Below are 16,577 nucleotides of genomic sequence, written 5' to 3'. Positions count from 1 at the left end.
ATCACAGTTATGAAAGAGTTGGGTAATTTAAGGTAGTTTTTTTACATACACAATAACATTTATAAGTGTTCGATTGATCAGTTGAAGTGAGTTCACCTGACATACAACCGGGGCCGCTAGATTTTAAGTTTGATGGATTTTCGTGCCTTTTAACATTTCTTTTATTCCACCTACTTTATTTGATTCAAAAGACATAATTAACGTGATAATACAAAGGAGGCCAGCTTTTAATTCAGTGCAACAATACAACAAATACTTCCGGAAGTCAGATATCAAAACACAGTCGGCACTTAATTAGGTTCTCAGAGAAATGCTTGCGGACATAGCTGTTATGGTAGATTGACGCATTTTACGTTTAATTTCAAGAGGACACATTGCATTTATGACGATTACACTAAAAAGAACTAAATGATAGAACTAGAACAAACAATTTATAAAAAAATTATTTAATTTGTATTTTTTTATTAAAGCACTGCCTCCACGCTGCGTAAGTGACATTTTCATTGATCAAAATTTCTTTACATCTCGTTAATTGTGGTGTACTAGGAATGTCTTTTGGAAAGAAAATGTAAAAAATTGTATGACCTGTTTTTAAATGTGATATTTCATAGTGTGGATTAAAATTTCCAGGTCCTGTCTACTGTTTTCGATGATAAAACAAGCGATACATCAAAGTTTCTGTTACCAATTTTGATCACGATTTTCTTCAAGTTCAACAGATAGGGATCAATATTTGGGGTATTTTCTGATATAAAAAATGGGACTTTAATAAAGCTGGTGATCATTGTTTTAGCAGTTCATTGGAGTCAGTGTGTAATAGTTGACTGGCAGATTCACCGTCTGCCAGGTGGTTAGTTAAATACATCATCTAATTCCAGGAAATATTGATAAGCCTGCAAACAAAATATACCACTGGAGTCAGCCTGACCTGCTTGTTTGTTTACTTAATGTCTCATGAAGCCTTTGACATATCTTCATGAAACTTAATATGCTTATTTATCCTGATGTGACTAGATATAGTGTCTTGTAAACTTCTGTTTTTGTTATTGTGGGGTTTAACGCCATTTTTCAGCACACGATAGGCTATACATGGTGGCCAGTATTAATGGTGGTGGAAGAACCCAGGAAAACCCCGGAAAGAACCACCAACCCACGAGAAGCTACTGGCATGCTTTCTCACATACCTACATTGGCTGAATCCGAGACTCGAACCCACGCAGACAGAGGTGAGATGGCAGTGATCTGTAACGGAGAGTACTTTAGACCACTCAGCCACTCAGGCCCCTGTAAACTTCTGATTGGCATTTTACCATCCTAATTTTTTATATTAATCGTGTCCATCCATATTATCACAATCTTCTCCCTGAACTGCTTGAGATATTTCAGGTTGCATGTTGGATACAAAAGGCAGGGGATACTATATACCCACTTCCTTCAAGTTTGGGGGTGGGGGGCACACAAGATTTTAAAGGGATTAAAGAATAATTGTGGAACATAATGCACTAGTAGCTCTGATAGAAAGATAATCTCATTTGCTTGGATAGTTTTGCCACCTTACTTTGTTGTCAGCACTGTACTGTTATATTTCTCTTGGACACAGCATTATTGCAATAACTATTTTATCATGTGTTCAAGTAACTCCTGAAAACATTAACAGTTTTGAATATCTGGTTAATAATTGCCCATTTTTAAATTACTTTTCTTTCCAAATTAATACATGAATAATTAAATGACAGATTGTGTATTTGCATAAAATTAGTGTCTTTTATCATTAGTTCAACCTCCGAATAAATTCTTCCATGTCGTAGGTGTGACTTTGACCTTGAAAATACATTACAGATTGCAACTCAGACAACTACCACAGACTTTGAATGTTTTTATTGCCAGATATATTATACTAAAATGGATATTCATACAGTTTTTTCACCTTCAGCAACTTGTCCATTACGGGCATAAACATGGATATGATTGGCCATCTGGTAAAGAAAATTAACAGTAACTGGTGTAGAATATCTTTAAATTTTTTCCTGATGAAAAAGTCTCACAGGGACACGCACAGTATTGTGTCATTTACTGGTGGGAAAACATCATATGTGTCAATTTCCATGAGCATATTATCTCAGGTATGAACTTATATTTATTCAACTTGTTCAGGAAGTTTGTTCAGTAGGCCTTTACAAATCGATTGCCTGGCAAATAATACAATAATATTTGGTTAGCAAGTGCAGCTTGTTATTGAAAGAATTTTACTTAGTTCAGTCTTGCAGTGAAAATGTCCAAAAAGTAAATGAAAATTATAACTTTCTGATTTACTTGATATAATAATTCCATTCTTTCTTTTACATATGTTTTATTGAATGTGATGATATACAAAGCAGTTCTTCGTTTTATGTAGGAATAACACTTCTTGTGTTACAGACAGTTTGACAGGGGATCAGATCCTATCATCACTGAATAATCTTCAGCTGGACTTTTTCAAGAAATCTTTAGGTAAATTTATCATTTGCTTGATGGTAGCTGTGCTTCATTTTTTTTATTTCTATTGATGTTTGCATCATTACATCAACAGTGTCATCATCATTCAGTGAGGGTTTTATTTATTTATTTTTTATATTTTTATATATATATATATTTTTTTAGTTCACCTGGTTGTAATGTGAGTTTATTTATGGTATGGCCTTGTGACAACATGCATCATCCATCAACAATTTCTATTTTCATTTTCTCAAAAGAACTCGACCAATTTCAACCCAATTTGATGGGGAGTATTGTGACATAAAGGCCTTTTAGGTATTTTCAAGTGATGCCAATCCATAATCAAATGAGACTAACTTTGCGAAAAAATTATAACTGACAAATGACTTCTCAGCAACCACTCCCCTGAATTTAACAAAATATGAGTGTAAGTATCCTAATATAATGGCCTTTCACGTATATAAAAATGCCTGTGATATGCCATATAAAATGGCCACCATTATTCAAAATAGAAATACAAAGAGCTTCTTTTAAAACTTCTTTCAACACAGTGTGACCAAATTTTATTGAAAATCTCTGAGCATGAACTATTCAAGGCATTTGAAACTTGTCCAAATGATACCAATTTATCATTAAATCACTAAACTAGAAAAATCTTGTAAAAGCTTCAATCATTAGAAAAAAGTAAGAAAGAAAAAAGCTGAACAGAATTTTACCAAATTTAACAGATATCCAAATATGACGGCTATGCCAATTATACAGATGATGGCAATCTCTCAGTTCATCAAATACAGTTGTCATTGCTAAGAAGAATAAAACCTTTTAATGACATCTTCTTAAAACCATTGAACAGAATTTGACCAAATTCAACAGAAAGAACCCTGTAATGGAGGCCTTTCAAGTTGATATAAAGTATACCAGTCTGCCACAACAGTGATGCTTCCACTATTTACAGAATTAAAAAACAGTTTTAAATAATTTCTGTTCAGAAACGATTGAAAAGAACATAATCAAATTAGACACAGAAATCACCCTGTTATGAAGGTTGTTGTTGTTGTTGTGGGGTTTAACGCCATTTTTCAGCACACAACAGCCTATACATGGCGGCCAGTATTAATGGTGGAGGAAGAACCCGGGAAAACCCTGAGAAGAACCACCGACCCACGAGAAGCTACTGGCAAGCTTTCTCACATACCCACATTGGCCGAATCCTGGACTCAAACCCACGCAGACAGAGGTGAGATGGCAGTGATCCGTAATGGAGAGCGCTTTAGACCACTCGGCCACTCGAGGCCCCTTGTTATGAAGGTTTTTCAGCTTTATACAAATTATGCTTATCTGTTGATAGATAGGGATTCTGTTACTAAAAAGATGGAAAAACCTTATGACTTCTTTTTTAAAACCTGTGATTTAACAGAATTTTACCCCCAAAAATCCCAAAACATTCTAGCTTAGAAGCCTTTAAAATTTACGCTTATGATGCTTGACTTGCAAGTAAATATGACTTTAAGAAAAAGAAAATCTTTAACCTACCTTATCTCAATAAATGTCCAATATAATTATTAAAGTTGACATCATCTGTCATAAAGGTCTTTCAGTGTAGGACAGCTGATGCTGATGTGCCATATTGGTGAAGATACAAAGCATAGAGAAACCTTGAAACAGCCATATTCATAACATTATGCAATCATTAGAATACTGCCATCATGGCATTATGTCCTAGTTTGCTCTTGGCACTGTGATCAACACTTCATTTGTGTTGTCCCTCCTACATTTGAACAAACAGCATGTATGTTATTCTGACTGAATCTGATGTACAAAGGACTAATTGTGTGGACAACTCCTTTTAAGAACATGCAAATATTGTGCTAAAGAGGTGGCTAAAATGCAGATGTTATTTATATTTACTACTCCCCAAGGTGTTATGAAATAGCATATAGTGCAGGCCTAGAAACAGATAATTTTACTAAACTGGCTATATTTCATTAATTTTGCATTCAATTGCATTTAGTTTTCCTTTACATTCTGCTCATGTTTGCATTTCCTCTGTCATCTTGTTTTTAGCCGAACTGGCCATAGATCAGAAGAGCTTATGGAATGACCTATTGTCATTGGTCAGATGTATGAACGGACATTAACAAAACTTAGTTTTTGCCACTCCTTGTCAACTGAAGATTGCCACAAAACTTTATGTGCACATTCATCCCAAGGTCTAGTTGGACCTAGATGAAAATGGTTACAAAGTGTGGTCACCACAGTGGCCAGCTTGAAAATCTTGTTATCGCAACTTCTGCTGAATACTTAGATTTTCATATCAACATAGGGTTTTCAATAAAATACCTCTTGATGTCAGTTTGGCCATACATGAAAATGATCTTGACCTGACTGCCAATATAGCCTCCACTGTGGCTATCTTGAATATCTTGTTGTGGGTAGTTAGTCTGGTCATATCATAATGGGGTTTTCACCTGAAGACTTCTTAAGGTACTTATTTGGTAATATTTACATCCAGTATGGCCACTACGATAGCCATCTTGAAAATCTTGCTATCATTTAGAGAATATCAGAGGTGGTATTATTTAGCATTTAATACTTGCCTGACGAAAAAGTTCATGTAAGTGATAGTTATGCCACATCAGGACTTGATATTCATATTTAATTTTAGCAAAAGGTTATACCTCATTCTGTAATTATCAAAATTATCATTTGATAGTCCAGTGATAATTTATTTAATGCATTTTGCATGATGAACCTGACCTGCTCTCCATACTTCTTGTTGGGTTGGGATTTTGCTTGTAAGAATATGTATGATTACTAATGGGTCATCACAATTATCTGTTCAATATTTACATTTGAATGTGCAATTTTACAGGTGTTCATCTATTGGTCTCATTATTATTATTAATGCATTGAGTATTGTAAATAGCAGTTAATCTGTGAACTATACCTAGAAATTATACGTTCTGTTAATTAATGTTTTGAGCATTAATATATTTCATGCACACTGTTCCAATTTTTATAATTTGTTTAGTGGAATGCTAATAAAGTCTGGTGTTTTCTTTTCTTTATTTAAGAAAATTAAGTAGAAAAGAACACCAAAGCAGATGCAGCCCATGTTGTCATTATGCATCATTGTTTTGGTCATCCAAAAAAGGTTCTTGCTTCAGAAATTTCTTTTCAGATATTGCATGTGAGGGTAGTTATGACCACAAGAAGAGCCCTACAAGGTAGTTTATGATGGTACACAATTGGACAGATGTCCAACTTGTCGTCATGTTCCGAGAAAAAATCATATATTATAAAAGGAGGCAAGAAATGCATTCTTCTTCCTCTCCCTATGTATCCCTATGATTCTTAGAGTGTACATACCATGACTGGAATGGACTACACTCCCCAAATAAAAGAAAAGGGAGAGAAGGCATTTTCCAGGAGAGAACCATGACTCTACTGCCTCTGAGGAGGTAACAGCCATTTCTCAGAGGATTGATTGCACTCCCTTGAATAAAAGAGAGAAGAGCAGCAGTGTACCCTATATGATAGTTTGTCTTCTAAAAAGAGGGCAGGATCTATCATTAACACATTTAAGCATGTTGGGATCAAGTGCACCCCCTGACTAGGTGTGAAGGGATGTGCCATCCAAAGCATAAGTACAGTCTTACCCTGGTGGGGGTAGAACTGAGCCCTATTATGGAATATATAGTCGCACCTACTCACCCCAACTCTTTTGGGGGAGGGTCAACATTCTCAAAGTACCCAAGGTCAGGCAAATAGCAGCTCATGCAACCCAAAGAGAGTAATTCATTGTTTTTCGTGGGGGGGGGATATTTTCCACAGGTCTAGATTGCCATTGACTTTACTTGGCTGGTCATCATCAGTGATTGGATACAGACATGAGTTACATTGATGGTAACTAGCAATCAAGAACACATATAAAACCTAGGGATAGGGTCAGTGATTGGATCTATTTCCCCCTGCCTCCACATTACCTCATTACCCAACAACAGGGAAAGAGTCTGCATTTGCATTACACCACAGACATGCAGCCAGGGCATGCGAATCACGCAAACATTTTATGAATTTGCACACCTGGAGAGCAGTGAGGTGTGAGAACTCCTGCAAATTAGTTTAAAGTTGCACATATGAAAATGTACTCTGGACAGTAAAAATTTTTATGTAACCACTCACCTTAAAGTGCTTTTCGTGGCATACGTCAGTAGAGGTGTCTTAGCACTTGTCATGACATCCATCTTTTTTCAGGTAGGCAACTGTTTACATATCTGGCTTTTTCAGCTTCACATGACTGATTCTTAAACTAAATTTGATTGGTGCATTGGGCCCTTGAACAAGAATTCTGTAATATTATGAACCTTGCATCAAGGAAGCTTTACAAATGCGTATTTAAAATAAGGGTTACCTAGAAAACCCAGATGGCAGATTCCCAGTGTGGTTCATCTTCAGATGACAATTTCATTGGCAAATACTGGATGATGATAGTGATGATGAGAAAGCAGTATTTCAAAACTAAATGTAGAAATTCAAAATACCACATGTACAGAAAAATTCAGGAAGATCTTACCAATTCTCGTGAACTTCTCATAAGCTGCACATGAGAACCTTGTTAGAAATGTATGCAAACGGGGGGGGGTATTGTAAGTTCATGTGTAGATCTAGTGAGCCGATGAAAAACAAACGAAATTTTCACACATGCTGATTTTGCTGAAGTGAGAATTTGAATGTTCACACAAGGAAGTAGAACTTAGAAGAAAACATTCTTTTCCATTACATCTGACTATGATTGACAATAAGGCAGAGTTTTTATATCACATAACAATAGTAATAACTCCATGTGGTTTTATTGCCTGTATTATACATTTCCATACAAGATCAGTGCTTAAATAATGGGTATTGTTTGCCCCCCAAAAGAGGAAAAAAGCTAATCATTATTTTTAAAATTTCATTCTACTGAGAAACTTTTTATCATCAGGCATATTATATGTGTCCCTGATGTTATGACTGTAAGTGTTGGCGTGAATAGTGTGAAATAGTATCAATAACTTTAAAGATGATGGTGATTATGATTATGATTATTATTATTATTATCTGCTGCCAAAAGAAGAAAAAAATTCAGTTTTTTTCATACTAAATAAATTTTTTAAAATGTATGTAGTTTTTATTTTCTTTGAGAGAGAGAGAGATAGATCTGTCCCATTTTGCCAGCTAAGTTTGCATTAAAAAAAAAATCATACAATAAAATCATGCAAGATGAAATGTGGTTTTCCATGATAGAGGTCTTATTTGGTATCAATACCTTAATGGCAGTTACTTCCTTTGGCAGACTGATTTACAAACCTCCCAGTATGCATGTATTTGAGGTATTAGAACACAAAACTACCTTGGCAGCCTCGTTTTCAAACAGGCTCCATTTTCAAGATTGAACCCTCACAGTTAGCTTATTAATTTGGGAAATTTCATTGCAAACACTACATACATGTGCAGCAGCTGATTATAGAACCCCAGAGATAACTCAAAATCAAGGAGAACTATCATGTTGGTGGGTAAAATCAAGACTGTGTTACATTTTGCCAGTTTATGAGACTGCAGTTTGGCAGCTGCTTTATATTGTTGCTGCACAGTTTTCTCTTACGATTTAAATAGTCAAATGATATGACTTTGTCATCTTGCTTCAAATAATCATTTAGATGATAACTTTGCAGATCATTATTATCAACTGCTGCACCTGCCAAACAGTAGTTATGTTGTCAGTTATCGACAATAGTTTGACAAGATTATAAAATTACATTCATTTTTCTTAGGGGCTTTTTTCTTCTTGCATATCAAATTCAGCTGTTGTTTAGAGGTCATTACATCCAATTATTTTCATTTTCCAAGAAGACTGAAGTCATTCTAATTCAAAGGTCTTAAGGTATCAAGTGTGTAATTTCATTGCTTTCTTGTGTTTAAAGATCTAAAATACCAATCGTTTAACATATGTCATAGTTCTTTCAAAATGGATGGTAAAACTAAAATTTAGCATCTCTTTAAAGGATGGACTTAAATAACACGTAGAGATGATCATAAGATGTGTTTAGTGCTTTTTAAATGTTGAACTAAAAATTGTAATGCTTTCTGCTAAGCAGGTAAATGGTGAAATTGTTTTTTCACTAGGTTACATAGTACATTTTGCTGCAATCTATTTCAGTTCATTATACCTGAATCATGTAAGAAGCAGGGAAGGGTGCAGAATTTTATTGTGAGAGAATTTGTTTAGAAGAGATGGTAGAGTGTAATTCAAATGGCTAACATTCTTGTTTTTCACCTAATATTGTATGAGAGAATTTGTTTAAAAGAGGTGGTAAAGTGTAATTTAATTGGCTAACATTCTTGTTTATAACCTTTTAGTGTACAATTTGAAGTATAACCATCTGATACCATCCTCCATCAAATTGATTTCTATTTGGAAGTGAAGTAAAAAAAATTCAAAAGCCATGCAGAACAAAAATATGAAGAGTTTCCCACATGTTCGAGAAATCAGCTGTGAGAGATTCCTTTGACTGAAGAGCTCATCTTTCTATGTAGCAGCCTGAATTTCTGGAATCTTACCTTAATAATAAGTTGGATATGATCTAAAATTAAAAGGAAATGCTTGCTGGCATGAATAAAATCTTGTTCATATTAACATGTCCTGCTTGTGTGATTTTCCCATAAGCAAAGTCTTGTTCACTCAAGAAATTCTTGATCACGTGAGCAAAATCTTGCTTATATTAACAATATAAAATTCCTGTCCATGTGATTTTCAGATTTGTTGCTTTTGTGAGTTCTACCTAATAAATTTGCATATTGAAATGCATATGAGACTAACATGAGTTAAATCTCACATGAAATTCTTGTGTACAAAAGGGTAGCCAATTTACAAGCTTAATTTAAATAAAGAAAATCTAAAAGTAGAATACAATTAAATTATTTTCTTTTCTTTGCACAAACAATTTATCCCTGCAGAATCTAGTGCTACAAAACTATGTAGCCCTATACGGGTTAAGATAAACTGTATAAATAAAATTCAAGAAATGAAACTAAGAAATAAAGATTTGTATTTGATCAAAATTTGTCTGAACAAGCAGCGTAAGGCATTGATTTACGTAAAACTCTAATACAGCATTATGGAACAGATGAGAAATATGGCATAGTAGTCAGCAAAGCACCGATTCAAGAATTTGAAACTTGGGTAGAGCAAGTTTAATGTTTGTGAAAAATCTTATTTTTGAGCAGAAATAATAATCTATTCAATATTCCATATTTAAGATTTATTAATTTAAAAGTTTAAAATTTACTGGGATGCTAAATACTGACAAGAAGTAGTTGATTCACGTTTAACAGCATCTCAGCACATAAAAGACTATCTTTATAGACACTATGGAGTAAGATGTCTTATCCAGGGAACAGGCATAGCAATTGAACTGGTTTGGTCTCAGCTAATTGACAAACATTTATAGATGAGATAAAAAAGATTTCTCTAGAATCTCCTACCTGGACTAAGTGAAAGCAAAAGCAAAAAAATTAATAATAATATTGATACTCTGAGGATAATGTATTCTATTCTTCCACTTGTCAGCTGCCATTTTTTATACCAATTTTATTTCTTTTATTTATTGGTGAAATTGTGCATATTGTTACCCATTACTTACATGTGTCTGCAGTTCAAAAGAGTGCAGCATATTTGACCATAGGGCAATAATGCATCTATCAGTAAAGAAAAAAGTCCATACAGTATTTTGCATTGTTTCTTTCAGGAACCAATCATGACACCACTACAGCTCAGAGTCAGAAAGATTTTTTTGTTACATCTCAGAGTCAAAAAGATGATACAGAAGGTACTGTTATTTAAATAAAACTCTCTTCCTTTTTCTATTTTGCTCAGACTTTACAGTTATAAGTGTACAATACGTTTGTGGAATTTATTTCCTATATGACAATTCGAAGGTCATCAGATTGCCATCATGATTGAAACTACTTTTCATTAGAAAAGAAGTTGAACAAGTCTTTTTTTTTTAACAATTTGTACCTGAATGTTTTATAGTGAATTAGACAAGAAACTTTTAGAACATAGTAGAATGATGTAAGACTTCTTTTGATGCCTAGTTGATCTTAAAATGAGAAAGGCACCAAACTGATGTCCAGCATGATCGACCATCACAGTGGCCATCTTCACAATCTTATTACTGCACTTCTCAGTGGAAAATCATATTGATGTGGGGTTTTCATGAATAGACTTCCTATAATTTCTTGTAAATGAAAATGGTACCAATCTTATATCTATTATGGCTACCATAGTGGGCATCTTGAAAATCTTGTTATTGCTATTCCTCCTGAATGGATGATCATATAGAATCCTACTATCAGACCAGTGTGGGTCAGCTACCATGGTGTGTCCTTTGGCAAGGCACTTTCCTCCAATAGCCTTGGTACTAAATAATCTACTTGTGTTGCCATGCTGTATAGCACCAAACCAAACCAAAATCCTCTAGATATCTCCTCAAACAGCACTTGAGAGAATTTTACCAACTTGAAACATGAATCATCCTGGCATGAAGTGTTTTCAAGTTCATGCAAATGATGCCAATCCACTACCAAATATGGCCACCATTACTAACAATAGGATAACCATTAAACAGCTTTGCGGAAACCACTCATCCAGAATTTGACCAGCTTTGACAGAAAACTTCCTGGTGTAGAGGCATACATTGGATGAATCATGCTGATATGTCATCAGTTATGGACAAAGATACAAAATCAAGAGAAACCTTGAAACAGTTCTTTTCATAGCATTTGCAATCAACAATAGATGATGAAATTTATAGATAAAGCATCCTTTTCAGCCTGATTTTGTGGTCATGTGATCTTGTATTTGGCTGTTTGGTACATATTAACCACATGAGTGATCCCACTTGGGCCTCTTCTTACAGTGTCTCCATCGATTTGCCAAACCATACATCTGGCTGCTTGTTTACTCTTGTTGTCTTTTTTTTTGGGGGGGGGGGGGTATTAGTTGTAGGGGAAATCACACTGTTCAGATTTTTAGTTTTTCTGAAATGGAGCATGATATTTGTAGCAAGTTACTCTTTGAAAAACAGTTAAAAAGTAATTGATCTCCTTTTCACAATTTTGAGGTACTGTGGCACCATCTGTGATTGTCTTGGGACATTATTATACTTTAAGCAGTTATCAAAGAAATTTTGTTCAGACACAGGCCCACTGTAATTAGAACAAGTGGTATTAACAAAATTAATTACCTTTGCTCAAAAACCACTTGCCTGGCAGAATTTTATTTTTTTACTACTATGGTGACACATTGTTGAAAGTACCGTACTTTACCTTAAATGAAAAGATCTTTAAAAAATGCTTCAACTTACTAATTTCCAGTGCGTATTATTTTGCCTCTCAAAATAGTGTACTTTAGAGACAATATTTATATGACCATGTCTACATAAATTTTGCTTTGATTTGTTTTTGTTAAAAGTAATGGCTTCTCCAGGTTCTAATGTAAACCAGTACCAAGTAGATTTGTTTTCTGAATACTGGAACAGTCTCCACATGTTTCTCCATCAAAGTTGAAAATTATATTGATGTCAGAGAGTCATTAGTCTTGTATCAATCAATAAAAACAGTGTTGTAATGTGATTGTACTATGGATGTGTCACAATTACAGAAAACACTCACTCTGTATATCAATAGATCCAACAGCTACCAACTCTTTGAACTGCATGGATTAAATACTATATATACCTCATTTCATTTTGGATGAAAACATAATACCGGTATTGGAGGCTCTTGCAAGTAACTAATCCCCTGACAGTGCCAAATTATCAATGGTCAAACAAGTACAGTTCAAGATATTTGACCAGTAATACATTCACACATTAGTGTGAGCAAGGGACAGCTCATTATTATTCATGTAGAGCAAGTGAGCTCTAATTATATTTAATCAATGAGATACAGAGAAAAAAATGTTTCTGTTTTCCATTCAATGGTCACATGCTTCACATGCTTTTAATACAGTTAAGCAGACAATCTTCACTGGGTGGAGGGAACCACAAATGGAGCCCCAGTAGGGGACTGATTCTTATGAAATGTACCAGTGTCTTTTAAGAACTTACAATGAAAATGCTGCTCAAGGTTTCTATTAGGCAAAGTAGATAACTCTTCTTTTGACAAGCCTGACAGGCAAATTGCTTAGAAGATAAGAGGGGCCCATTCTAGATTTAGAGGGGCCGTGGCTATCTGATTTTGGAAAAATGAAAAGCAAATGTCTGTATAAATATGGGTGTTTTGGATAGAATTTGTTTTCTTTGTATAAAATGAATTTCTCAGTTTTATGTAAATGACAGTGTTCTGTTTTCTATATTTACTAGAAATTTAGAAGTTATTTTATTTACAGATTTTGGACTTCAGTATTTTACAATCTTTGATTATTTTCTTAAAACCTCTGTATCATGATATACTGTCAAACTGAGTACAATTATTTGAGAAAATCAGATGGCTTATGGCCTTTCAGAGAAATGCTGCAATGCAGGATGATAACTGACTGTCATTTGTAGGTTGCAGATTTTTGATGCAGATCTATAATGTCATCACTATTTTTTTGTTTAGGTTGTTTTATTTGTTAAGCTGTACTGATCATAGTCCTAAAGAAAATGGTGCTACTCAGACAGCCAATATGGCTAGCACAGTGGCCATATTGAAAATCTTGTTATTGCTACTTCTTCTGAATGGATGGCCATTTCAACAAGGGATTTGCACTAAAAGGCTTATTATGATGTCTAGTTGGTCATATATGAAAATGGGGCTCATCTGATATTCAGTATGGCCACCATTGATGTTCTTCCTGAATGGAGATACAGTATATTGACATGGGGGGGGGGTCACAGGAAGTTTTATTATGACATCTAGATGGTCATAAATGAAATTCAGGTGCAGATCTGGTATCCATTATGGCTTGCACAGTGGCCGTCTTGAAAATATTTGTTATGACTACTGCTCCTGAATGGATGCTAATAAAAAATCAGATTAACATGAGTTGTTCACCAGAAGACTTCTTATTATGTCTAGTTGGTCCAAAATGAAAAATTGTGCTGTTCTGAGGCCAGTAAGTCTTCTAGAGCAGCCAACTTCAAAATTGTGTTATCTCTACTCCTCTTGAATGGCAAGTCAAATCAACATGATTGTTTTCACAAAAAGACTTATTATGATGTCTAGTTGGTTTAAATGAAATGGAGCTGATCTTATGTCCAATATGAAAATCTGGTTATCGCAAATCCTCCTGAATGAAAGCAATATTGTCCTGGGGTTGTCACCAGAAGATGTCTGATGATGACTTTTTGGTCTTTAAATGAATCTTGTACTAACTGATGTCCAATATTTTCCCATGTGGTTTTCACCAGAAGACTTCTTATGATGTCTAACTCATCCTCAATGAAAACTGTATCTAATATGGCCATCTAGTGGCCAGCTTTAAAATCTTGATATTCTTACTCCTTCTGAATAGCTGGTCATATTAACATAGGGTTTTCAATGGCCATCTTGAAGATGTTATCACTAATCCTCCTGACTGGAAAGGCTTATTGACATGGGGATTTGAACAGAAGACTTTTTATTATGTCTAGTTGCTTCTAAATGAAAATGGTACCATAATGGCCAATATGACCATCAGATCAGCCATCTTGAAAATATTGTTGTCGCTGCTGCTCCTGAATGGATGGTCATATCAACATGGGATTTTTGCTACAAGACTCTTTCAAGTTGTCCTAAAAGAAAATGGGGCTGATCTGATATACAATATTGCTGGCACAGCAACCATTTTGGAAATATTTTTTTGCTAATCCTGTTGAATGAAAATTTATATTATAATCGATTATTCACCAGAAGACATTTCGTGATGTATGAAAATGGTATTGATCTGATGTCCAGCATGGCTACTGCAGTGGTCATCTTGAGAATAATGTTTTCACTACACCTCCTGATGTTTCTATTAACATTGGTTTTTACATAACTTCTTATGATGTCTGGTTGATCTAAATAATACCATTAAATATGCCTACCACAGTGGCCATCATGAATATCTTGTTCTTAAAATTTCTTCTCAGTGAATAGTCATATGAGGATGGGATTTTCACTGAAAGGCTTCTTATAATGTCTAGTTATTCTTAAATGAAAATGGTGTTGATCCAACTTCTAATATGACTGCCACAATAGCCATCCTGAAAATCTTGTTATCGCTACCTCTGCTAGATGGCTGGTCATATTGACATTGTGCTTTCAACAAAAGACTTCTTATGATGTCAAGTTGGTACTAAATAGAAATTGTACCAGTCTGATATCTAATATGGTTAATGTGCTCATCCACTGGTATGAATTGAAACTGACATTCTACTGTTCCTGGTATGCACCTGAATTTATTCGAGTTTTGCATGGAATTTTTTCAGTAAGTCTTTACAACTATATTCAAGATTATTAGCTGACCTCAAAAACCTTGAAAAACCTAAAATTTCATCTTGAACTTAGAAATCTAAACAGAAAGCTTAAAAGAACTAAAAGAAACATGAATTTTAAAAATAAACAACCTAACAATTGGAAAAAATGATGAAGGGCTTTACCTTGACCCTACAAAAAAACGCTTTCTGCACATGGTATTTTTGTCAGATTAGCCTGGAGATTGAGAATTTCTTAGCATGTGTAGGTATTTGTTTTTTAATTATTTATTCATTTTTACTTTATCTTTATTTTCATTTTATTTAGAAACAAACTCAAAGCGTTCTTTGTAAAAATTTTCATAAATGTTATGTTCAACATGGAGATTATCTTATAACTGCTTTGTATCCTGAACCTAACCAAAGAATTAAAACCTTAAAATTTGTTTTAAAAAAATCCTCAAATTGAAAAATTTAATTTCACTTCTAGCCCAGTTACTGTAACCTGTATGTTGCTTTTCTGATTATAACAGTAGTATGTGGTTGTCAAATGCAAATTGCTATAGAAAGAATTATGATTTATGATCTTGCAGTAAAATGACCAACCCCTCCCCCCAAAAAACAATTATCATACCTTTTTGACTTCTTTAGAAAAACAAACCAAGCGTTTATGATTGATAATGTGTTTGGTATCACTTTAACAAGTTCCAAGCTTTCATTCACACACAGAGTTTATTATATATGTTGATATAACTGGAAGCAGTTCTTTGTTTTATATAGACAATACATGTAATTACCTCTTGTTTTACAGATAAAATGATGCCATTGCTAAGTAAGTATGATCAGTGACTTACTCTACAATACTTTGTTTCTTCTTCCTGTATTCATATCAATATTTTGCTGTCAAAATGTATTTTTTTCTTGCTTCTCTAGCAATTAGTTCAGTATTCCAGATAGAACAGAGAGTCTGCCCTGCCCAACCCTTCAGAAACCCTGCCCATGTTTTGTGCCCCTTGGCCGTCTGTGCTGAAAACTTGGGGGGAGTTTCTAAAATACATGTACTGTCATTTGCCACATGCCCAGTTAGTTAAATTGACTGTTTTAATTGGTTTTTCAAACTTGAATTACTTAGTTAATTGATTTGCAGATCATATTTCAATCAGACTCAACACCATGTGGTAGGTATACATCCTTGCCTGATTTACTAACTGTAAAGTATCTATCTCATCAGTTCTATTAACACCAAAGATGAGTTCATGTTTTCATTTTGTCACATTTAATAATAAGTTTAAAAGTCTGAATATTTCAGGGATAAGCCAATTTTTTTAAATTAAAAAAAAAAACAAAAAAACAATGCTTTAAACTTTAAGATTTTTTCTATGGTACAGTGATGCCTAATGAAAAACATTGACTTTCAAGATTGAAAATCAGGGAAGAAAGGTTGCAGAGCACAGCTATTTTGGTCAATCAACAGTTCTTCCATGAAAGCATTTTTTTTTCTCATTTAATTACTTTACAAAATTGATGCAGTTACTGGTTATCTCTGCTTGCCATATTACATGATACATAACCATGTGGTCAGCCTCATTTTGCCATAGAATGAATAATTGATGAGGGGTTGTATATGTAAGTTGCTGTGAA

At 34.3% G+C, this 16,577-nt stretch overlaps 1 protein-coding gene across 2 annotated transcripts in view; it reads left to right on the top strand.

Annotated features, from left to right (window-relative positions):
* LOC149793179 (uncharacterized) overlaps positions 1–16,577 on the top strand; it is an 83,117-nt gene that overhangs the window by 24,984 nt on the left and 41,556 nt on the right. For both annotated transcript variants that reach the window (XM_089967106.1, XM_089967105.1), the window contains exons 5-7: positions 2,419–2,490; positions 10,263–10,343; positions 15,748–15,768. In XM_089967106.1, the coding sequence (XP_089823232.1) occupies positions 2,419–2,490; positions 10,263–10,343; positions 15,748–15,768 (174 nt within the window). The remainder of the gene's footprint in view (positions 1–2,418; positions 2,491–10,262; positions 10,344–15,747; positions 15,769–16,577) is intronic.

The sequence above is a fragment of the Sinohyriopsis cumingii genome, chromosome 8, assembly GCF_028554795.1.
Source record: "Sinohyriopsis cumingii isolate HCF-2022 chromosome 8, ASM2855479v2, whole genome shotgun sequence".
Taxonomy (NCBI): Eukaryota; Metazoa; Mollusca; class Bivalvia; order Unionida; family Unionidae; genus Sinohyriopsis; species Sinohyriopsis cumingii.
This window is presented reverse-complemented; position numbering and strand designations above follow the sequence as displayed.